Raw genomic sequence first — 23,683 nt, forward strand, 5'->3', positions numbered from 1 at the left:
CAGCATGTCCCATTTACATGCTGGTCCTCCTTTATGCTTCTTCATGGTCCATATGTTCCTCTCACCCTCCAAGCTCACAGAGAAGTTTAAAATTTCCATAGAGTTTCCTAGTGGTGAACTCCTTCCATCACCATCCCTCCTTTCTGCTCAGTGTCTTCAGAGTTACCAAGTTTCCATCTACAAGTGGAAAGTTTGGTTTCTAATTAACAAGTCAGATGTCTTGAGAATAGTTTTAATATAACCATGGACCAGAGTGGTGCAAAGCTGTCATTCCCCAGGTACAGCTGGATGCAGGTGACCTGGGAGGCCACTCTAAGTCTGCAGCACTGTGTCACTGTGAAGGCTGTCGTTTGTAAGAACTGTAGGGTGAGTGCATAGTCATTTCTGGTCCAGGAAAACCGGAAGCTTCAGATAGAAATATGCAAACTTCACGAAGCAAGGCCATGTGATATCATGCAGGTGTTATGGTAAAAAACATCTCCTTCTTCCTTGTAGAGCTGAGAAAACAAGCACCTAAATAACAACAATTTTTGAAATTAAGAGATGTATATTATCTTCCAGTCAGAGCTGAAAATCATGCAGAATTAAATCCTGTCACAGGCCATGTGTTCAGCTGTTTTTCATCAAACTTGGTCACAATTAGGCTGGCCACTAACCTCCTTTTGTCCCCATGGGTATTTGTCCCCATACCTTGCTCTGAGTTACTGGCACAATCCTGCAGTTCTAGGACTGACTTTCAGATATGCAAATTCCCATCTTCTAAGCATAGCAACAGGTTGAGTCCAGCTGGGTTTGGCATCTGCTAAAACCTTTACTTTGTTTGCCCATGTAGCAGCAAATTACTGATACAGCAGAACCAGAGTCATCACTCCTCTACCAAGAATTTGGAGTATTTCGCAGGGAATCACAGCAGTGCGGTGCCTGGACTTGGATATTATGTATGGTTCAATCTTGTTCTGAAAGGGATGGAAACTTCCCCGATCTCCATGTCTGCCAAGTCTGGTTGTGACAGCAAAGTGTGTAGAGCCCTGCAGTGATGAAAGCAGAGCATCAAAGGCTTCTGTGCTCTGGCAGCTGTGTTCATTTATTCAAGCAGGTGAGTCCAGGTGTAGTTTGTGCAAGTGCAGTGGCAGGTGCAGTTGCACTCATCTTATCTTTTGGGCTGCATATGCTGCTTCTCTGCAGGTCTGTGGGTGAGTGGAAGGCCTGGGTGGAGCCCTTTTGGGATTCATGTCATTTTAGGAACCTACTTACATATGAATCCTCTGGGAGCAGCTTTTCTCTAAGTTGGACAGATTGCACTTCTGTCTCAGGTGCATGTAGATAACTGGGAAAAATCCAAGTCAGTATCTGCATTTTGGGCAGCACACCAACTGCACCCTGGCATTTCTCCTTTTGGCCAATCTCATTATTTCTTTGGGATTTCAGATTCTCTTTAGATTTACAAGTAGACATAAATATTACTAGGCTGGATGGACAGAAAGATGGAACTCCTCTATTTTGAGGGCCCTCATCATGTCTAAAGGAGTTTGATATATTTGACACTTTCATGCTCCTCATCTTGACAGCCTCTTTTGATTTACCCCTATACAGTCAAGGGAAAATATACTACACAAGTAAACCAAGGCATTTAACAAGAGTTACATGAAATAATGCATACATAAGAGCTCCCTCATTTTCCACATTTGGACAGATACTTGTCATTTGTTTTGTTCATTTGAATAGCTTTATGATATGACCCCCTGGGAGCTTTTCCATCTGGAGAACAAAGTTTCAAAATTTGCACAATCACAAATGACAGTAGAATCCCATTACTTAGAACTGCTATTTGAGTGGTGAGCAAACAAACATTACTTACAAGTTCTTTGCACAATACAAACAATATTTTTTAGGCATTCATTATTTGCCAAAGCAAGCTTCTTTGGCGGATATTTGTCCTTTTTTTTTCTTTTTTCCTAGAAGATGAAGTTATTTTTGCTTTCATCAAATAAGTGATCTGTGATGTTTCAGAAGGTAGTTCCATATAGTCTTTCTCTTCTTACTTTGTTCTTTGAGGTTTCCAGCTGAGTGAGATGCTTTCAAACTGCAGACTCTCCACTGCACTCTAAGAAGAAAATCCTAGAGGTCCTCTGCTTAAATACTGTGGTACTCCTGAGCTATTCCTCTTCTTTATGGCACCATCTGCTCTAAAGAGGGGGTGGCATTCTGTCAGGTTGGGTTCCAATTTCCAGCTGCAGAGCAAATATTCTGTCTATTTTGAACTGGTTTACAGACAAATATAAGTTGCACTGTAGCCACCTGAAGGTACATGTGAAATGTTATTTTCTGTTCTTCAGCAGTGTTCTGGGTTGATGTTTTTACTAGCTCCTCTCCCTACCCCCACCATGGAGCTGCCGGCCGCCGTGGCGGCCCCTCCCCCGGGCTGCTTTAGCTAGGCTGCTGCTTCTGCTGCCTCTCCCCCCGCTGCTTCTGCTGCCCCCGGCTCGCTTCTGCTTGCCCCCGGCTGCCCCTCTCCCTCTCTCCCTTCTTCTCCTCATCCCGAAGATTTGCAATGGCTCTAGAGGAGACGGATCTGAACCTCAGAGACTGCCTCTGGAAGTCTGTCAAAGAAGCTCTGCCGCCCTTCCCAGCGAAGATCAACGGAGTTCGTCCCTCTCTCTCTTGGTGAAATTTTTTGGTCATCTGTATCTGTGCTGGGAAGTGTTTCTCTTGTGGTTTTGGTAATAAATAAGTTTTTTCCACTTTGCCCTGAAGAAAATTCTTTCCGAGCCCGGTGAAGGAAGGAATTAAGGAATTGTAAGGCGGGGGGGGGGGGGGGGGGGGGGGGGGAGGGGCTCCTTTGGAGGTCTTTCCCCAAATTTGTCCTAAACTTGGACAAGCAGGAAGATTTTAAATGAACATCTGATGTAAGCTATTTCTTCTCTTTTTCTTTGGAAGGAGCATATACAGCTGAGAGTTCTGTTTACGGTTTCTTTTGATCAGTTTCCTTATTTTTAATGGTCATGCTACATGCATATCCCTACAGAAAACATTTCGTGTAGAAATTGATGAGTGTGCTTGTAATTCTTAGGGAAGTTTGAGACAGCTGCCTCTGTTTTGTTGTAGGAACTCCCTGTCCCAGGCATGCGTGGCCAGCTTGGCGTTTCATGTTAAGTCTTTACCGTGAGAGCTTTGAACACGGGGATGGAAACATAGTACTTTATTGAAAACTCTGTGGGAGTCTCAGTTCCACACTAATGGTGTGTATGTTGCCTGTGCTGCTGCGAGGGGCAGTGGCTTGCTGTAGCACCTTCAGATTATATATTTTGCACTGTTTCTGTGCAGTCAAGACAGGTGAAGGTGTGATTGAGGTGGTGCCATAAGAGCATTTCTTGTGGATGGTAGCATGACAGAGCATGGCAGTGGCAAGAAATCCAGTCTTCTGCAGTAAGGTCAAGGATGAATGTGTAGGGTAGATCAAGGAAGGCTATGCTTCAATGCACCTTTTCCAAAGGACCTGTTTCCTCTGCCTTTCTATTGGTGTCAATTTTCACTTCTTAACAAGAGAATTGATCCAGAGTGATGAGGAAGGAGAAGCAACCTAACCCCAACCCTACCCCCAACCTGTTACTGATGCTTGAGACCTTCAGATTTGATCAGTGTTGTAAGCACTTTGAAAGGACCTCTCTAGAAGTCAGCTCTCCATGATAATCTGCACATAGAATTCTAAAGTATCCATTAAAATCACAGAAAACATTCAAGCCATTTTTATACCTGGCATGGTACCTTTTTCCCAGTTGAAACTCATATGTTACTCCATGTCAAGTGCTGCTGATAAGAAATTTCCCCTCTCTCCACTGATGCCATTTTTATCCATGTGAAAGTTGTGACTTCCGATCCATGTCTGGCCTAGACCTCAACTAAGCTGTGTCTCTGAATCGCAAGGCCAGTTGTACAAGCCTAGATTAGAACTCTGGGTGAATAACAGGTGGACAAGAAGGCTTTCTTTGTTTGTATGACTTCAGTAAAGGCTTGGAGGAACTTGCTTTGCTGCTGTCTGACCCTTCATTTTTATCTCCTGGTGTCTCAGCATTTTGTGTCTTGCTTAGGCTATCAGCAGACAGAAATTATTTTTGTCCTTACTTGTATTATTGTTTTTGTCTTTCTTTTTTAATTTAGTAAATGAGTTGGGGCTGGTTGAATCATCATAATGTGATGTTATTGTTGTCTAGAATCAGGAATAGCTCTTAAAGTGATGGACAATACAAAGCAGTGACATCCATGGTCTTTAATGTGACACCAGATTTTGAGTCCAGTGAATACCAACTGTGTGGATTAGTTCAGAGCTTGTCTAAGGAAGTATCTGGACAGGAGGAAAGCAGACAGGTCTTCTCTCATTCTTGCCTAAAGGTTTCATGGACACTTTAAATTGAAGGAAGTTAATCATAGGTGAGTATCTGTGAGAGAAGCAAGCTAACTTGTTATACTGAAAAGAGTGGAAATGAAAGTAAGTTATTGACTGGTGTGTATAATCAGTCTATCTTTTATACTCCTATTGTAATCCTAAAGAATAAGGATTTTTTTTTTCCTCAGAGGCACAAAGACAACTGCATGTTCAAGGACAGAATTGTTGTGCAGAAGGTAAAAAAACCTCAGAGACCGTTGTCAACTTCAACCTCTGCTTCTTAATTTTTGAATAATACTGATCTTTATTTGTTGGTTTAATGGTAGTTTTTCCCCTTTGCAAGTGGAAAAGAGCCACTTAATGAATCATCAATTCAATAGTGGCAGTCCCAAATCAGAAAATAAAGGCAGAAAATACACAGTCCATTAGCAAAAGTCAATCAAGTTCCTGTGAAAATACAGTTTTATGTTTGTCGGGGCTTGACACCAGCTAGAAGCCACGCCACCCATGAAAAACCATTCACTCACTCTGCTCTGCTATAGTTGGCAGAGGAGGAGGAAAGAATCCAAAAGGCTTTTGGTTTTGAGGTGAGATAAGGATTAAGCAAAAACACTTCAAGGGCAAAGCAGGCTCAAAACTTAAAAGGTACAAAGAAAAATTTATTAACAGAATTAAAAGAGAATAATGACCACTATAATAAATCTTTAGAATACCTTTTCCCATCCACCCTAAGCCCTACTTTCCTTCCTACTGACAGCAGAGGGAGACAAAACATGGGATTTTTAGTCTGTTTGTCAATTCTAAAAATTGCAACACTTGCCAAGATTTGAAGTGTTCTTTTGGTAATGTACATGCTATCTCTTTTTCTTTCTCTTCTTCTCTTTTGCTTGACTTTGGGACCTTTTATTTCTGTAACTCTTGTGACAGGGACTGGTGTCATCCAACCTGTGCTACATCCAGTAGACAATTATTTTTTGATGCTATGGTTGTGCACTGTAGTCCCTGTTCTGCCCTAGTTTTATTCTACCTTTTCTTCAGTGATTGCCAGCTTCCAAACTTTTGCTAGTGCCTTTGTCCTCCTTTCGTCTCCCAAATTAAAGCTACGGTTTCACCCTGAGGGAAAGGAATTTGCTACTTTTTTTCTTTTTTTTTTTTTCTTTTTCTAGCTGATGCCATTTATCTTCACAAATAACTGCAGCAGTTTGGGGGTTTAGGTGACACTCTTCCAAAGGCCTTTCATGTAGCTGTTTATTAAATATTTAAGCTTAGTGTTTTTATTCTGAGGGGAATGTTCATAGGTGTTAGAGCACAAGGGGCTTCTATGTTTGCTTTCTGTTTTGGATTCACACTTACAGGCCTTAGAAATAAATGTTAATTTCACTTTAAGTTATTGTAACTTTAACTCAGAAGCACCTGAAACTTTTGTTTCTGTAGTTACCCATTTTTATTTTTTTGTAATTGCAAATAATTATGGTCTCCCGGGGTTAGGTAAACTTGGCAGGGAGTTTGCAGAGGCTTAGCCCATGAAAACAGCTATTCCTCTTCTGTATCACACGGTGGCAGAAAGTGCCTAGCATATGCTCTGTGCTGTACCCTTTTGGTAAATCCTATCAGATAATTTCAGTATGCAGCACTTTATAAAGAATTTAGTATTTTGGAAAATTAAGTTTATTTAATTATCTGTGCAGGACTAGCTTATTTTACAGTGAGGTAATATGTGTTCATCCACAATTTGCAGGATGTGTATTATGGGTGTGTAGGATTCACTGAGGTATTACATCATGCAGTAGAAAAGATAATTATATAGCTGGAATATATGTAGGCATTTAGTTTTAATCAGGCTTTTGATTAGGTATAAAAGTGCAATTAAGAGTGACAGATACAGTGCATGACTGCATGACTACATGACAGATTTTGGCTAGAAGAACTACTGAACTGGTGGGTTTAAACCAATGTTTTGTGCACTACTTTTGAAAATAAGACCATTAACTAATTATGGATATGAAGCTAATTACAGAGTTCTCCCTTAAACTACTTGAGCAAGGTATTTGTCTGGTATCTTAACTAAGCCAGTCAGATAATTGTTACACAAAGTGATTGCATAAAGAAAATGAGCAAAGAACCCTTCAGTTACTGTCAGGGTATTTTTGGTTCATTGGAGTCCTGTGTAGTTTTGCATTATTTCCCAGCAGGTCTCTGAGGCTTTCCAGTGTTACCCTGAAGTTGTGAGTGGAACACAGTGGCTTCCTGGCTCTGCACGAGTCTGCAAGACCTTGGGCAAACCTCCTCTTTACCTTTCCATCTATGACTGCTGGATGTGTGAATGTCCCGAGCAGGACTGTGCCTCTGATACCAGTTTTGCACTGCTTATGGGTGTTGGGTCCTATTAACATTTGAGGGACAAGTCATCAAGACACAAAGAGCTTGCAACAGCCAGTGTTGTATTTAATACTTGCTGTGGGGACAAAAGAGTATGGCTCCTTGACATGATAGGGGATGATGGCCAGCCTTGAGAGATGGTTTTCTGATCACTAGTAAATCCCTGCGTTTTCAATAAATTGCTTACTTAGGCTCAAGATTGAAGTCGGCACCATTTGAAGGGCTCACGTAGACTCCAGCGTGGTAACACAGGCAGCTGTTTCCCATATTTGTCTGTTAGAACTTGTCATTTTGTTTCACAGTATGGAAGGTGCAAGGAGTGACAGGACTAAATAATCACAGAGGGAACTGACTGTTTTATCTGGCTATGTTAACAAATAAGCTGGGAGTGAAGTTAACTCCATGTGAAGTAGTTTAAATTATTTATTTTCAATCCTGGAACTGTACTTAAAATGTTGTTAAGGCAGAGCCATGTTGACAGGGTGATGTTAATTTACACAACTGGAAACTCATCACATTAGCTGAAAACAACTGATTGCAGCTATCATTCATGGATCTGGCTCTGCCTCCTGCATCCTCCCACAGCTGCAAGTTAACTCTTTATTTACTGCAACAAAATATGATGTTTGGTGGTTGTGGTTTCTTGTATCCCTCTCTTAATTTTATTTATTTTTTGTGAGCTAAGTGATTGTGTGGCTGATCTTCTCTCCATTTGACATGGCATGTCTTAAACATGTGAGAAAGTTCCAATCCACCAGCATGTACTTTACTGTCCCTGTAAATGCTTTCCCACAACTCCCTTTATGATTCAGGTCCTTTTCCTTAATTCATAGCAAAAGTGTTGTGTCCTTCAGAAAAGGAAATTTTTGCACCTGGGTTTTCCATTATCCAGAAAGGCTTTGGCTTACTCATCCCTACTGAGAAGTGTCTAGACTTGTCACACTGGATGTGATTTGACTAGCATTGGTATGGATGTATGCTAATCAAAGTAAGGATTTGACTTTCTTCTCATTTATTGTTTAGCATTGCAGTGAGTTAAGAACTTCAAAATTACCCAATTGAGAAGTGCTGATGTATCTACAAGTAAATTAATGGTTGACTTCTTGCAGTTGCTACATTCTGTTTTTCTAGATGCTTCTGGTCCAGAGTTAATGCAATTAGAGATTCTACTGTGAGAAGGCATGTGTGCGGTGTTTGTTCATGTGCCTGACTCTCTTTTTGTAGGTTAGGCCAAAGACCCTGATTCCAGACAGTCTCCCAATCTCCCCGTGCAGAGACCAACCTTCCAAGCAGCCTCCCACCTTCCAGAAGGCAACCATAGTGAGCATCAAAAACCCTAGCCCTGCCCTCCCAACTGCCAACAACACCGTCAGCCATGTACAGACACGCAACAGCCAGTCACAAAGTGTCACCGAGCCTGCAGCTCTCTCATCCCCTCTGAGTGGTGCCGGTGTAGCCTATGCCATCATTTCCACTTCCCCCAGCAATACAGCTCCGATCCGCACCAGCGCCACCGTCTCCGTAGTCAACGACAGCATCAAAGTGCAGCCACTTCTCATCAGTGCCGACAGCAAGGTGAGTTCCCTGGGCAGCAAACACAGCAGCTGTGCTGCAGGTATGAGCAGAGTATTGCCCTGGGAGTGCATACCCTGTGCAGTGCTGTCAGTAGTTCTGATGGTTCCTTTAAAACAAACAAACAAACAAACAAACAAACCACTTTTATCCAATTATTCACGTCTCTTTACCAGTCCTAAGGGTTCTTGGGCTCTGATACCTTCTGGACTGCTGCTGGGCCCCCTCGGAGTGCTGGCAAGAGTGGGGGAGCAGAAGCTGGGTGTTCCTCCATTCCAGGGGTTTTACAGATGCCTTGAGGTCCCATGTGGGATGTCAGAGCTGATGCCTGGAAAGGCTGACCTGGAACAGAGAATAGACAGAGCAAAAGGAATAAAGCAGGTACTTAGTGAAAGGATACATTTTGGGCAGTGCAAGAGCCCAGCCAGGGCTACACCCAAGTCAAATCCAAGATGGAACACAGTCATGAGTTTTTACACTTTATCAGTTTTGGTTCATCTACATATTGGGGTTAATTATCCAACCAGAGTCCCAGGTTATGAAGTCTCAACCCCCTGGCTTGCCCCTTCCCTTTGCCATTTATGCTTTTTGGGTACCGGGTGTCTTGATTCTCTTGCTGGGAAGGGATTGTTGTGTCTAACTACCCTGCAAAGAGAACTTACTAACAACTAATTTGAAGTTTCAGAGTTACATACCAGACAGCAAAGCTAAAGCTAAAATCCAAGGCACCTGTTCTCAAAATAATCAGAAAGCAATGGGAAAATTCTTCACATTGTCCCAAAAAGGGGACACATACAGGCTAATAGACTTTTATCTGTGTACAATCCTGTTTTTTAATGGGAACCAAACACATCATTATGTGGACTGATGTGACCATATGAACTTCTCTTTCCTTAAGCCAATCTTCACTAATAAAATCCCTGAATTCTGTACAGGCTCAAATTTCCTATGGATTCCCTCTTCAATGATGCAGTGATACTAGATTTGTTGACTGACCCCAGGGAGTACATAAAATAATCAGAGATTCCCTTCTGTTCTTCTAGACCAAATGAAATGAAAGCTCAAGGTTTCAGAACTGACCAGGAGATGAGTCAGTAGAAAGAAAAATTCAAGCCATGAATTACTTGTTTCATCATTGTACTGCTTTTCAGCATTGGAATGCAAGAACTTCACAACTCTTATAACAGAGAATAACAGAGACAGATTCCATACAGACTGCTAATGTACCCAGCAGGCATTCACTGTAATTTATTAGTGGGATTCTGCTACTTTTGGTCTTGTTGGCAGCACAGGTTCTCATACAGTGCTAAAAAAATATATATGATGTAGGATGGCTTTTGAGGTAAACAAAAGCAAACATCTCTTCCTGATTTCTTTGACATAAATTATTTTTCTCTTACTTAAAATGACTGCTGGCTCAGAAAACCATTCATTTTTTTGCTCTTGAATCTTCTAGAGTGACTGAGTTGAGATAATGTATCAAATACTTAAATTACATTGATTGAAAATTAGTGATGAAGTAGATGGAAAATGCCTATGTTCAAATCTAATAATCTTTATCTAGAAGGTGATAATCCTTGGGAAGTCCTTTTGAAGCTTGCACAGTCCTTTTGATTATACATATTAAGTCATATGTGTAATTCTATGGGCAGAAATTAATTCCTTTTAATTTAATAGCCTCTAGATAATGTGACCTACATAGTGTAAATCTTCATGTGGTAATTATGATACTACTGTAAATGCGTGAATGAGATCGGTGTCCTAATTTCTATAGGTTCTAAACAAGACATAATATTAATTTAAAACACATATTTAGTTTATGGAAACTGGACATCCCCTGCTTATAATATATAAAGGCTGAGGACTGAAGTCTGGTCCCAGTTGTATGCAGAGCACCTTTTTTCCCATCCCCATATATTTACTCTGAAATAACACAGGTACGACTGAGATCAAATTGGGTTTGACAGTTTAGTATTCTCATCGCTTCTACTTGTACACAAAATAAAATCAAAGGAGAAGACCTAAAATCACTAACTCCACAAAGCATGGCTTCTCAGCCACCTTCACAAGTCCTCTAAATCGAAAGTGCCCTTATTTTCAGAGGCACTGATTAAGTGACTTAGGCTGCAGCAGGTTTATAATGCACCAATAAGAATTTTTAGAAACTTAAGTATGGATTTAGGACCTTAACCTAGGTTTCCTATTGTTTTATGCTTTTTGACTTGTGATTTACATTTCTTATTTGTAGGGTATCAAGTAATCCTTCAAAGAGAATTCAAAGGTTTCAGGCAGAAAAATCCAGTTTCATATAGTGAATTTTCTTATTTGTACATTGTCTTTTAGGTTATCATTATTCAACCTCAAGTCCAAACCCAGACAGAAAGTAAAGTGGAGACAAAGAAGCCTCCTGAAGAGTCAGCTCAGGGACTGCCTGCTACCAAAAAGAAAAAAGAGGAAAATCCAGCGGTGAGGTTTTGGGGTTTTTTTAATAAATGAGCTACAATATGGTTAAGTTATGGGGGCCAAATCTAAGCATTCTTCTGTGTGCATATACAATTACTTTATTTGTGCTTGTGGTTCTGCCAGCTTTTCATTTCTCCTCTCAATCTCTGCAATCAGGGAAATATCCCTGCCCTGACAAATTTGGTTTACACCATTCAAACCTTCCACTCTCACAAAATATAAGACTTGGAGGTCTTATAATACCTAGAGGTCTCACAATAATCTAGGAACCCCATGGCTGTAGCTGGATTTCTTGTGAAAGTTGTATACAAGCTTAAGATATTTTCTTTTATGGTATCAAACATGTAGCATCAGATTTAGAGGCTGTGTATGAGGTGGAATTAACATTTCTTTTGTAAACTGAGCTTTTAATATCTTCTTTGTAATGAATCTTGCAATTTTTAGATTGCATTAATAGTTTCCTGTGCTTGCTGCATATATATCTGCTCACATGTACACAGATTCTAGTCTGAAATACATTAAAATCCTTTAAATTGAGTAAGAGAGTAGAAAGCAGGTAATGAGACTAAATTTATTTTGTGAATAATGCTTTTGATTTAAATTAGAACTATAAGCTACAAGTCCTTTTAGAAATAGGGTATCTCTAACAGACATTTTTGGTTTTGACTGGATATGTTCACATTAGATTGGGTGTAATTTTAGGGCAATTTGAGAAGTTATACTGAGGTTAGACTGAATCTACTCATTCTGAGGAAATGCTCAGCTCCTGTGAAATCTTGAACCTCACTAGTCTAATAATTCTGTAGCACAAAAGCAGTTGTAGTAGTTAAAGTTGTAGATTTAAGAGGATTATTATAATATAAATCTGTGTTACTTGAGGCATGTAGGTGGTCATTTGTTTTACCATTTTAAGAGGTTCATATCATTAAACAGTGTTAAGGATAAATATTTTATCCCAAAATATCACATCTCTGTGTAGAAGCTCTGCACAACTATGCTTGGGAAACCTCCCAAGTTTAAAATCTGACCATTATATGAATCTTCACTACCACTGAATGATGGGACTGTAGAGTCCTGTTTTGTTTAAGCAGGTATTTCCAAAAGCTTATTTATTTTATAGCACCTTACGGGCAGAAAGGCCAATAGACCCTTCTTAGAAACAGAATGCTAAGAAAAGACATCAATTTTTCTTTGCCTGTAACTTTTTCCCATGGAAAACATATTGAATAAAAGCCTTCCAGAGAGATGCAGGAGGAAGCAATTGGACTGGGCCCACACTTTCGGTATGGGATTTAAAAATGTAAGATTTTCATTACATCACTAACTAGAATGTCTCAACAGCCTTTTTCCAGCCACAGACACTGTTCCTATCCCATTTACTGGAGGTCTCAAAAATCGTTAATTTTCTGGGTAGAGTGTTGACACTATGCCCTTAAGTATGACTGTTCTTTTCATAGATTTGTTGCACAGCCATAAATAGGTAGGGCTATAGTAAATTTCTTTTGTTCTTTGAAAGTAAACTTTAGTTGATTATCATGTATTTATGCAATTAGTGCAATTAGAACTAGCATCATAATTAGTATAAATACATGTAATGACATAAATAGAACATGTAATTACAAAACTAAATGCTTTTATGAAAATCTTTGTTTTGCTTCATGAGAGGCATACTGTGTATTTCTATAAGCACTCATGGCTTGTAAACAGATGATTAAATTTAAAGCAAAAACAACATGGTATTTTTAAAAAGAAAATAGGCACTCAAGGCGCTTCTCACTTTTATTTATCCTCAAAGCACAAAACTGAGGCAGGAACTCCAATACGGCTCTGTGTAGAACTTAGCTGGAGAGATTGGGATTTAAAAAATTACACTGACGATTTGGAACAAGCTAATTAGAAATAACCAGACTTACCAGTAACCAGGATTCCCACATGCATTTACTGAGTGTACATGAACAAACAGAGAAGAGTGAGGACAATTACTGTCTTTAGCTGCTGGCTTGGTGATTCTGCTTGGCTGGGGATGAAGAACAATGATGGATCCATGATGGGCCTTCTTCCACCAGGATCGCTTCTGTCAAGAAGTGAAGGCATTACAAAGGGGAACTGCTCCTCTGGGGAGAAAATGCCTTGGACATTGTTTTCTGGGGTTTTTTTGTTCATTTGTTTGGGGGCATGTCCTGGTTTAGAGGACAGATCTCTGCTAAGAGAGGCAGGACCCTCTGTTTGAAATGGAGAATGTAAACCCCCTCCCTCCAAATTGTTACAATTTTGAAATTAAGGGACTCTCAGGCAAAGATATGGGAAATAGGGATAACAGGAATAATAAATAATAGGAATAATAGGAACAATAAAGTTCTTTACTAGGAAAATTAAAATAGAAATACAGTATTACAAAGAACAGTCCCAACCCTGACAGAGTCAGAATACAACCTGACACCCCGTCAGTCAGGGTGTTGGTAGCATTCAATGGTGGCTGCAGTCCTCCTGCAGTGGCAGATATGGTTCAGTTGGAGCAGTGGTTATGTAGAAGGGTGCAGTTTTCCTCTGAAGGTCCAGGGATGATGTGGAAAGATCCAGCTTTCCTCTGGAATTCAGTGGAAAGAAGGCTACTTTGGTGTACAAAATCTCAGTTTTAATCTAGAGAGGCAAATTTTGGCTCCTCCCCCTGGCTGGAGCATCTCCCAATGGGATGATATAATTTTATCAGTCATACAGTGGGACTTAATGGCCCATTGGTACATGGTATTTTCCTGAAGGAAAGATGGGTTGTGGAAAAGATAAAGATGACTGCCCCACCTGGTATTAAAGATGGCCCATTAGCAGATAATATTTCTCACAGAGATAAGGATCACTGCCCCACCTGGTTTCAACAGATGGTGTTACAATACATACTTTTGGTCACATCCTGTATTTCAACCTAAGACAGGGGAGTTTGTTTGAGGGAAGGTAAGAAGGACGGGTTAATATTTTACTTTTTTCTTAAAGAGACCTAAGTTCAACATGGAAAGAAACAGAATTCTGCCAAAAACATTTTGATAATTTAAAAATTCATAATAGCAAACAATCTGACAACATTTTCATTCTAAAATGTTTTTATCTAAAAGAAAAATTACTGCCATAAATGCTGGTTATTTAGTTAATGGCATTCTAATCCTTCCTAAGCACAAGAGAGACACATGGCAATTGTGAATTTAATGCTAATATTAACCCTGGATTGAAAATCTGGAGAAAATGAAGTGTTGTTTTTGCAGCTTCCTGTACAGAGGAGAAAAAATTGACCTTGTGATATCTGAAAGGAAAATTTTGCAGTGGAAGTCATATTTTGAGTTGAATTCAATGATCTGCAGGGGTGTGAAATAGCAAAACCCACAAAAACAAGTAGGCTATTAGTATAATATGCTTCTTCAAAAGAATATGGCTTGTACTGGGATTTTTTTAAAGGAACAATCTTTCAATTCCCTATAAAAGCTAACACTTCCTGTGTTTAATAATGAGACAATTGTCAAGTCCACTTGTGATGGCTCTTCATAATTTAAGCAGGTATATTGTCATTACATTTAGTTAGATACGTATTCAAACAATTTCAGAATGAAGAGAGGAAATTGTTTAGCAAACATGCTAGTACAAAATAATTTCAGTTGAGGCATCAGAAAATATGTGCTTTCCCTACAGTTTAATGTTGAGATATTGTAGGAATTCTGCACTCCATTGTGAAAACACACATTAACCATTCCAGCTTTCTGGCTCTTTCCCTAGAAGTTGTTATTACTTTTGCTCACAGTGCTGAGAAGTGTCCTGCCACCTTTACTTTTTGATAAGGCTGAGGTGAATCCTACTCATTGACTAATTTTCTTCTCATATCTGTACAGTGGATCAAATGTCCATCTTTTCCTTCAGGTGTTTGCCCCCACTTGTGCCTGGCTGGTGTTTCAGGCTTGTGAGAAGAGAACATCAAGGTCTGACATGCAAATGATACTTGTGTGTAATTACCATAGATATGGAAGGCAGAAATACAGTGAGAATATATATTTAAATTGCCAGTGAGGAAATTCTACACCACCACTTTTTAATCTACTCAGAGAGTAAGAATCTCCCAAGGTTGTGGAAAGGAAATATTCCTCTCTTACATGGGTGTTTGGCAAAGGTATTTTCACAGTTGCATGAGTCATAGAGATGTCCAATCCTAACCCTCTCATTTTGATGAACTCACCCAATAGTTAGATTTTTTCATCTACAAAATGAGGATGTTTTAACTTTCACAGATTCACTTAGTGAAAGTCAGAATTGCAAGGGAAATTGTAGTTCTGATGACTTACTAGTTGATTTTATCCTGAACTGAAATGAGATGTTGAATCATCAGGCTTTCACAAACAAGAAGGTCAGACAAATTTTGACTTGGAAGTGTTGAAATGTGTTCTCCTGACACGCTTTGAATGAAACAGAATGTTTTGACCTTCTACTGCTCAAACACTGTGTTTTAATTGGACTTGAATAAAAACATTTTGTTTGAGGTATAATAATTGCATCTTCCTATGGTTTTTGTACACTTCCTCAGGGTTGGATTGTGGGCTTTGCTTGCTTGGATTCCCCAAGAGCTTGAGTTTCATAGTCAGACTGTTTCTCCTGTGGAATTGAACCTCATGAAAATGCCCCTTGGGTAACCAGATCCAACAAGATTGGTCAGCACAGCAGGAAGAGGAGACCTCCCAAAGTCCCACAAGTACCACAAATGTGACTGAAAACCAAGGCATTCAGTTTAGTTTGGCCTTGGAACAACACAGCGTACTTTTCATTTTCATCAAAAATATGCAATAAAAGCTTTAGCAAAACCTTTCTGCAAGGAAAAATTTTCCAGTGAGAAATCACTGACAGAATATTTAAAATTTGCTCTAATACTTTTCCTATCACTGCATCAGCATGTTCTGGAGATTTTTAATATGTGGATATGTTTTGTGCATGTATAGTTTAGAAGACTTGTGAGTAATAATTTAGATCAGATTCCTCACTGCAAAATGAGTTCACCATCGTCAGTGGGAGATTTTTTTTTCACTCTCCGTTGAGAAAAAATGTTGGATCAGTATACATCTTCACAATCCATGCACACAATGTTATTTTTATATCTGGGGAAGAGAAATTTCTGATTTTTTTTTTTTTTTTTTTTTTTATGGCAGGGAACTTTCAATATGCTTCTGATATCTTGTTTAGTATTGTACAGTTCATATGTGTTTCACTTCATGTAGCTTGCTCATATCTGATAAAAGCAGTATGCCATGTCCAAATTGTAAAAATAATACAAAATTACTTTGCTAAAGAATGGAGTAACAATCCAGCTAGTAATGTGAAATTGAACTGGTTGAATTGACTGAATATTGGTCATGTGCTGTTTTAGATCAGTAGTCATTTAGCATTGACTTCAGACATTTTTGAATTGCTAGAGTTTATGTAGTCATCCTAGGAGAACCAGGCATATTCCAAGCAAATCTTCAGTTAAAGTTCTTTACATTGCTATGCATTCAAATACGTGCATTTCTGAAAGTTTTACTGGATTTATTCTGTCAATGCTAATTTTATTTATTTTCTCACCATAATTATTATCGTAGAAAATCTTACGCATTTATTTCTTCCTTAGAAAATTGCCTTCATGGTAGCACTTGGACTGGTTACAACAGAACATTTGGAAGGTAAGAAAGCATATGTTGATTTACAGTTCAGTTTTTGAGTGAAATTTTTTCTGTTGGCTTCTCTGCCAGAGCACATTACTGTGGATTGTGTTGAGATGGCTCTCAAATCTCTCCAGAGAAGGAGATTCCACAGCCTCTCTGGGCAATCTGCTCAGTGTTCTATTACCCTTTTGGAAAAGAAGTTTTTCCTCATGTTCAGGAGGAACTTCCTGAGCATCAGTTTCTGCATGTTGCCTCTTGTCCTGTTGGTGGGCACCATGGAGCACAGCCTCATCCATGTTCTGACTCCTACCTGCAGATATTTATACACATCAACAAGATTCCCTCTCAGTTTTTCCTTCTCCCATCCTCTGAAGAGCATGAAAACTGGAAATACGAAAATGAAAAAAATCAGATGAAATGTTATCGTTGCACAATTCTGCCTTTTAGTCTCACAATAGTGGGTGAGCTTGCTGAGCCCTGCCTCCCATCCCATGCACAGCTCAAGGGTCATGAGGATTGGCCCGGCAGCCAGCCACTAGCATGCTTGACACAGGCTGGTATTTGGACTCACTCAGTCATTATGGTCCTTTAAAACATGTTAACAACTGGAGGAAATAGCGAAACAAAAATCCTGCAAAGGCTCTGACCACCACTGACCTGGTTGATAGATCTGTGAGGTTCAAAGAGTTTGCCCAGATATGCAGCAAGTGCTCTCTGCTCTCTCCCATGTAAGATGGACTTCCAATTTTTGAGTGGATTGTCTGTCATCTCTAGAGTTCCACAGAACAATGTGCAAAATAGTGGTGAAAGTCTGGGATTTGTTTCACAAGATTTTACTTACTTAAGACTATTTCTCACAAAGATTTCCTTCCCTCCATCTTCCCCACTTAGCCAAAAAACTTAACAAATCTCACATCTAATCCTGTGTTTGAATGAGAGTCTCTATCATGTCTTCCCAAGCTCCTGAATATGACTTCAAACAAATATTGCACATAAGCTAAATGCAGTATCACATAGTTTTCAGTTATCTTCTCCATCCTTCCAAAATAGCTTGCAAGAGTTAGCAGATTTGTATCTTTCTTTGCCTCAGCTTTGTTGTTCTGAAATTATAGATGAGAGGGGGGAAAAAGGAGTTTGTTTAGCAAATTTGCTACTGGTGTGAGACAAGTTGAGGTGGCAGAATAGGTCTCATGGACAGAGACGATGCAGATATTTTTAAGAAAAGATCTGCACCCTGTTTGGTTTTAGTTACAAACTCAGCTACAACAAGTTGGTGTGATTCCACCAGTAAAAGGAGAGAAAGCTGGTGTCTGTGTCAGCTGACAGTGATTCTTGATCACATAAAGTGTTAACGGCAGTTAATATTTGCCACACATGCCATGGACCATAGTTAGCTGGAATTTCCAGTGCACTGAGTTCAATTTTTATGTGCTTTAGACTCAGGAGCATGCTTAGCTACCTTGTTATCTCAAGGTATCTACCATTTTTAGCTTGATTCTTTTTACTAAGATTTCCAGTTCTTTGGTTTTAAGACAAGTTGTGAATTGGTGAGAAAATACTTCTGAATTGTAATGTCTCCTCAGTATATGCAGCCAGTTTCCTGTGGGTCTTGTTGCCTGTGGGTCTTTTTGGTCTTTTTAAATCTGCATTTTAGAAAATTATTTAATGTCCCAGTGACTGAGAATTTGAAGCAGTTTAAAGAAATTTTAAGCCTTCATAATTTTTAATCCTTTAATGGTAATTGATTGAAATGGAAATCAAAAAGCTGCAACAATCTGGGGAGAAGATTTATAATCCAAGAAAGTACAAATGATGACTGGTTCTTGATTTCTTTGTGTAAGGAAAACAGGATACCTTTCGAAGTTGTGTGGAAGTACAAATTATGCTTACAATAGAGAGGATTTAATTTTGAATAATTCTATAATCTTTGATTTTATTGGAACTAATAAATTGTTTGTGTGGATATATTGCTTATGTTCAAAACGCCAGGCAGTGCTCTACTCTATTCTACACAAAATATGGAGACACACATTTTAAACCGAACTGCTACAACACTCACCATGCAGAATCAATTCTTGAAGACGAATTCACTTTTTATATTCCTTCTAGCATTAAATAAATGGTTCCAACAAAGAGCTATTTACTATGGAAAGAGTATTTCTTCATCAGAATTGGTGATTACAACTGTCAAAAATGTCCTTATATCTTTCACATCCTAAAGGTTATTATTTTACTGCTCTGTCATATTCATAGTTATCAGTCATTACTATTTATCAGGAAGCAGTGGTCATTACACAGTTCAGTTTATTTTAAAACTTCTGATTATTTCTCAATTTCACATTTTTTTAATTTAACTATATCCAGATTGGATAAAAGTTGGAATAAGCATTAAAAGCTTATTCATTTGGTATATTTAATTCACAGTGTTAGTGTTTTTCTAAATTTTATTCATTAATTTTCTGTTGAAGGGCTGAATGCACTTCTGTGTGGATTTCTCTATCTGCCTAGAAGTTTTTTCACCTAATCTCCACATGAGCATTCCCTGCCTGAGAAAAGACCTCTGTTCTGCAGAGCCTGAGTGTAAGGCATCTTTACCAGTAAATGAACACAGCTGCTTCCACAGAGACAGTCTGCAGGGTACAGCTTTCCCTGAAGATAAATTGCCATCATGGGCCTCACAGAATGACCATGCAGAGTGCTTATTGGTGAAGGCAGCAGCTCATTGGAGGTTGGCCTCCAACATAAAGCTGTCTTCATTCATCTTTGTCAAATGTATAACAGTTTAATTTTTCCTGTTTGGTTTCTATTTTTATTTTTTTATATATATATTTAAAATCTAAGGAATAAGATAGCTCAATTCTGTGATGCATGGTTGTAACATATTGAATCTCTTTCTCTACACTAATAAGAATACCTTTTAGCATTACAATTGTGCAAAAAAATGTAGAAAACAAAATTTTAAAAGAAGGACCTTTAGTTCAGGTCATTCTAAAAATGCATGTCTTGATCCATCTAGATTTCTGAAATATTTATTATATCATCAATTAAAACAAATTTAACTTTATTGCACCCTGTTCTGAAAAGTACAAAATACTTTTTAAGCAGATGTAACAAGTAACAAAATATAGCACACCAGTGTATGCTTTTGCTCTGTCTAGGTGTAATTATTGACATAACCACTCTAGATGTACATAAATGCATAGTATTTTTGTTTCTATACAGAAAATGCTCTCCCTCCCTGATGTCTGCACAGGGTGTTGTACACCTCGAGCTGTTTCCATTCATTCTTCCCTCTCTCTCTCTCTCTCTCTCTCTCTTCTATCTATTCCCACTGCTATTACTTTTCCTCCCTGCCAGCTCTTATCTCTGTACCATAGCAATGCCTCTTCCAAAGCTGCATTCCCAGTATCTGCCATATGTGTGATTCAGACCCCACTAGATATTTTCTGTTACTTTGATGAGAGCACATACCAAAGAAATTTTCTGTATAACTTGGGACCACGAAGAGCAGAGAGAACAGATCCATCACTGTCCTTTTATGAGATGCTTGCCCCAGTTACATACAAAGAAAACTCTGCTGCATTGAATTCTCTGTTTCTTTTTCTGGGCCTTTGAAAGTCAAAATTTTTCTATCCCTGTAACCACTTCTGGAAGACCAAGCCTGCCCTCAGTCCAATTTTTTTCTGTGCACTACCATGACAGTCCTGAATTCACTGATAAGGGTCCTGAGCCCAGCTGCAAGAGCCTCAGCTCCAGCTCACACTGCTGAGACCAAAATAAAGAGTCAGCAGAGGGCCACTTCTTCTGTTTCATTGCTGCACCAAGGTTCCTCTGCTGTGACATCTCTGTTATCTTTGACCTTTAGAACATTTCCCTTATCAAGAACATTTCTTTTCTGTGGCTTTGACAGACATGTAGTACTCATCCTGCTGCTGATGCATAATTCCCTTTAGATGCTTTCAAAACCCCTGGGAGCTTTGGGATGGATATTTCAGCACAGACACATGAGCATTTCATAGGAAGCATTTTCACAATAGGATAGAACTGCTTCCCAGACACGATCCTGTGTTTTGGAATCTGCATAGTGTGGAGGATGTTAATATGGTGCTACTACAGTGGTTACAGCCGAGGCATTTATCTCACATCTCAGTGCAGGTCCACTGGTGGTGAGATTCTGTGCAGCCCCTTGAGTCACATGGCAGCATGTGACAGCTTATGTCAGGATGTGAACAGCAGCCTGCCTGTGCTATTTGAACTGCTTAAGGAGAAGACACCTTCTGAACATGAGAGGTGACATGTCCCTGTGCCAAAGAAAACCCAGCTTATAGTTGCTCTCCTGTTTTTCTTGTCCATCTAGCTTCCTTCTGATGCATCCCTCACCTCCAAGAACAGTGGCTTAGCCAACAGTCTTTTGAGAAGGAAAGGTTTTAAATCCTTATCTTGGAAGTCAGGCCAGTACAAAACCTGTACAAAGTTTTGGCCTCGTCTCTAGGGACACCGTGTTCAAGACACGACCAAAAATACTGACACCCTGTATTGTAGTAATGCTTAAAATGGCATATGGAAATGATCAACACTTGGGTGTTCGAAACCAGGAAAGTGTGAAAAGGGTGCTGGAAACCAGAACCGACTGCTGGGGATCCAGTTTTCAAGTATCATAAACACCCTGAAAGCTGAGCTGTATCTTATTGTTGGATTACAAGTGGGAGGTCTTGCTCACTGAAGGTCATTTTCTGGTGCTGAGAGAGTTCCGAGATAGACCTCTTTAGCTCAGACATTGAGGAAAGACACCAGACCTCCTGCATAATCAGATGGTGTCCTGAGTTTCTGTTGCATATGCTCCGGGGCCTCTGTGCTCCTGCCAGTTCCTCTTCTTCTGAGACAGCAAGGCAGAACAGAGGTATCACCACCACGGGGGAATTTAGACTAACAAGATCTCTCTGGTACCTCAGAGCAGAGCCTAAACTTTACCTTACCATATTCACATAGGAAGTATTTTGGAATAGAGCACACATTTCATGTCATGCTGTGGCTCTCCTTGCGTCTGGGGTTTATAAGCAAAATAATAGGCTTCAAAATACATGCTTGCAATAATTTCAGCATTCTGAACAGATGTCAAGAGCTGGAAAAAGAAAATTCCATATGATGCAAATCTCAGCTCAGATCAAAGTAACATTAAACCTACAGATTTCTGTGGCTGAGTGATCTTCTCCCTCTCTGTGTTTAAAGAATTGTGCACATGGTTGCTAAACACAGTCCTCAGCATGTACCACCTTCAGTAGGTGTTACCATTTAGTTGAAGGGAATTGTGGAAGTTTAGTGGAAGGGAGAAGTGGGCTGCAGTCCAAAGAGTCCATCTGTGTGCTGGTGTTTTCAGGAACACATATACACACATAGGATTCATAATGACGTTTTGCAAGCTCAGTATTATGAAGTTGTATGCTTCTGGGTGGATAAATCATCACACCCTGGTTAGAACTGAGTCCAGCTGTGCCATTTCAACTATGCTTTTTCTAGCCTCCATGGAGGAAAAGTAATGTCAATTGAATTTAAAAGGTTCTCTGGGCTTTCATATGATATGAACTAAAGTCTTAATTGCTTTAAATGCTTCCCTTCTGTTAGTAGCAGACATTGAGAGCCTTTGAAGGCTCTCTGATGGTGCTAGCTGAGTCTGTGACTGAAGGGATCATAATAAAATTCTTGTAGGGCAGCAGAAGTCTACCTTGAAGGAAAAAAAGTAAAAAATGCCTGTGAAAAATGCTTTTCACAAGGAAAAGCTTATTAATGTCAAACCTTGAACTGTGGCAAATATCAATGCTGATGCAACCCAGTTATACTTTAGAAACTAAACAGAGCACAGAGCTCAAGGGGCTGAGGGTAAGATCATCTTGCTTAACAAGTTATATCTACATTTTTCCCTGATGAATGAAAAATACACAGTTCATGTTCCTTTCCATGGTTACAGAAATCCAGAGCAAGCGTCAGGAAAGAAAGAGAAGAAGCACAGCAAATCCAACCTACAGTGGACTCTTGGAATCAGAGGTACTTTATAATTCATTTTTTTTACCACAGTTTTATTTCATATCAAAAAAAGGTCTAAGTGTTTCTTACTACAAATATATATATGAATGCAGAACCACAAATACTTGTAAAGAGATACTGATGTAGAAAGGAAAGAAAGAAAATATCTCATCTCAGTGGCTAAGCATCGGGTTTTCACCACACAACATCACTTGGTCCAAACAAGAATTCATCTTAATTTTAATAAAGGCCAAAAAGACTAAATCAATGTGGGATCTCATTAATCTTCTATCTACAAAGGCAGTCCCTTTAGATCATAAATGGAGAACAAAGTGCTGCATTATGTTCAAATGTGTATTGCTATTTCTCTTATCTTATGCCAAATTATAAATGGAGGTCTTTGCTTTTTTTATTAGTGACATTCATAAAAGGGGTGTGTTGGTTTAAGAATCAGTGTGGTCTGCAAGGGGTACATAATCTGCATAATAAATATAATAACTCATTATTAAAAGTAAAATGCTCTGGATAATCTCTGTTGTCTATTATGCTTACACTGTTGCATTTACAGTAGTGTCAGAATCTGGTTCTGCATAATATTGGATTGCAAACTTGGTGTAAAAGCAGCATATAAATAGACTTAACTTCTTCTGAATTTTTTTCTCTGTTTCTAAATTAACATATATGCATTTATTCAGCTAATTAAAAATTCACCTTTAAAATTTCAGAACCGTTTGGGTTTACTGGCTGAACTTTCTGAAATGAAATTAAACTGAAATAAAAGTCAGTTGCAGCCAGTTCTCTGTTTAAGCAAGGCTTCTCTGTTCTGAGTCCTCTATGACTAAGGAAAGTGATTCTTTATTTAGGCATAAGTGATGCAGAATTTCTGGTGTGCCAGTATTTCAGATTTCTGTCTTTGTTGGAAGACAGCAAACAGATGAGGCTGAGAAGAAACCCACTGCTGCAATTTGGAAAGCATTGGAGATTTTTATACTCCAGAGCAGATCTGGGCACTTAAGTTCTTCAGAATTTCTCAACTGTTTTCTTCAGTGCAAATACTGATGTCCATATGTGCAATATTTGACACGGTAGGAACTTTAGCCTTGCTAGCATTAAATCTGTAGCTCCTTAGATATTTTTGTCCTTATTATTAAAATACTTGCAGCAGAGTTTTGTAGCTGTAGCTATACTGGTAGACAAA

At 39.1% G+C, this 23,683-nt stretch overlaps 1 protein-coding gene across 1 annotated transcript in view; it reads left to right on the forward strand.

Annotated features, from left to right (window-relative positions):
* The window catches only part of PHF21B (PHD finger protein 21B), a 161,514-nt gene that overhangs the window by 124,599 nt on the left and 13,232 nt on the right, over positions 1 to 23,683 (forward strand). The window contains 4 exon segments of the mRNA XM_079304808.1: positions 7,988 to 8,338; positions 10,679 to 10,801; positions 16,431 to 16,482; positions 22,430 to 22,506. Of these exon segments, the coding sequence (XP_079160934.1) occupies positions 7,988 to 8,338; positions 10,679 to 10,801; positions 16,431 to 16,482; positions 22,430 to 22,506 (603 nt within the window).

This window comes from Erithacus rubecula, assembly GCF_903797595.1.
Source record: "Erithacus rubecula genome assembly, chromosome: 4".
NCBI lineage: Eukaryota > Metazoa > Chordata > Aves > Passeriformes > Muscicapidae > Erithacus > Erithacus rubecula.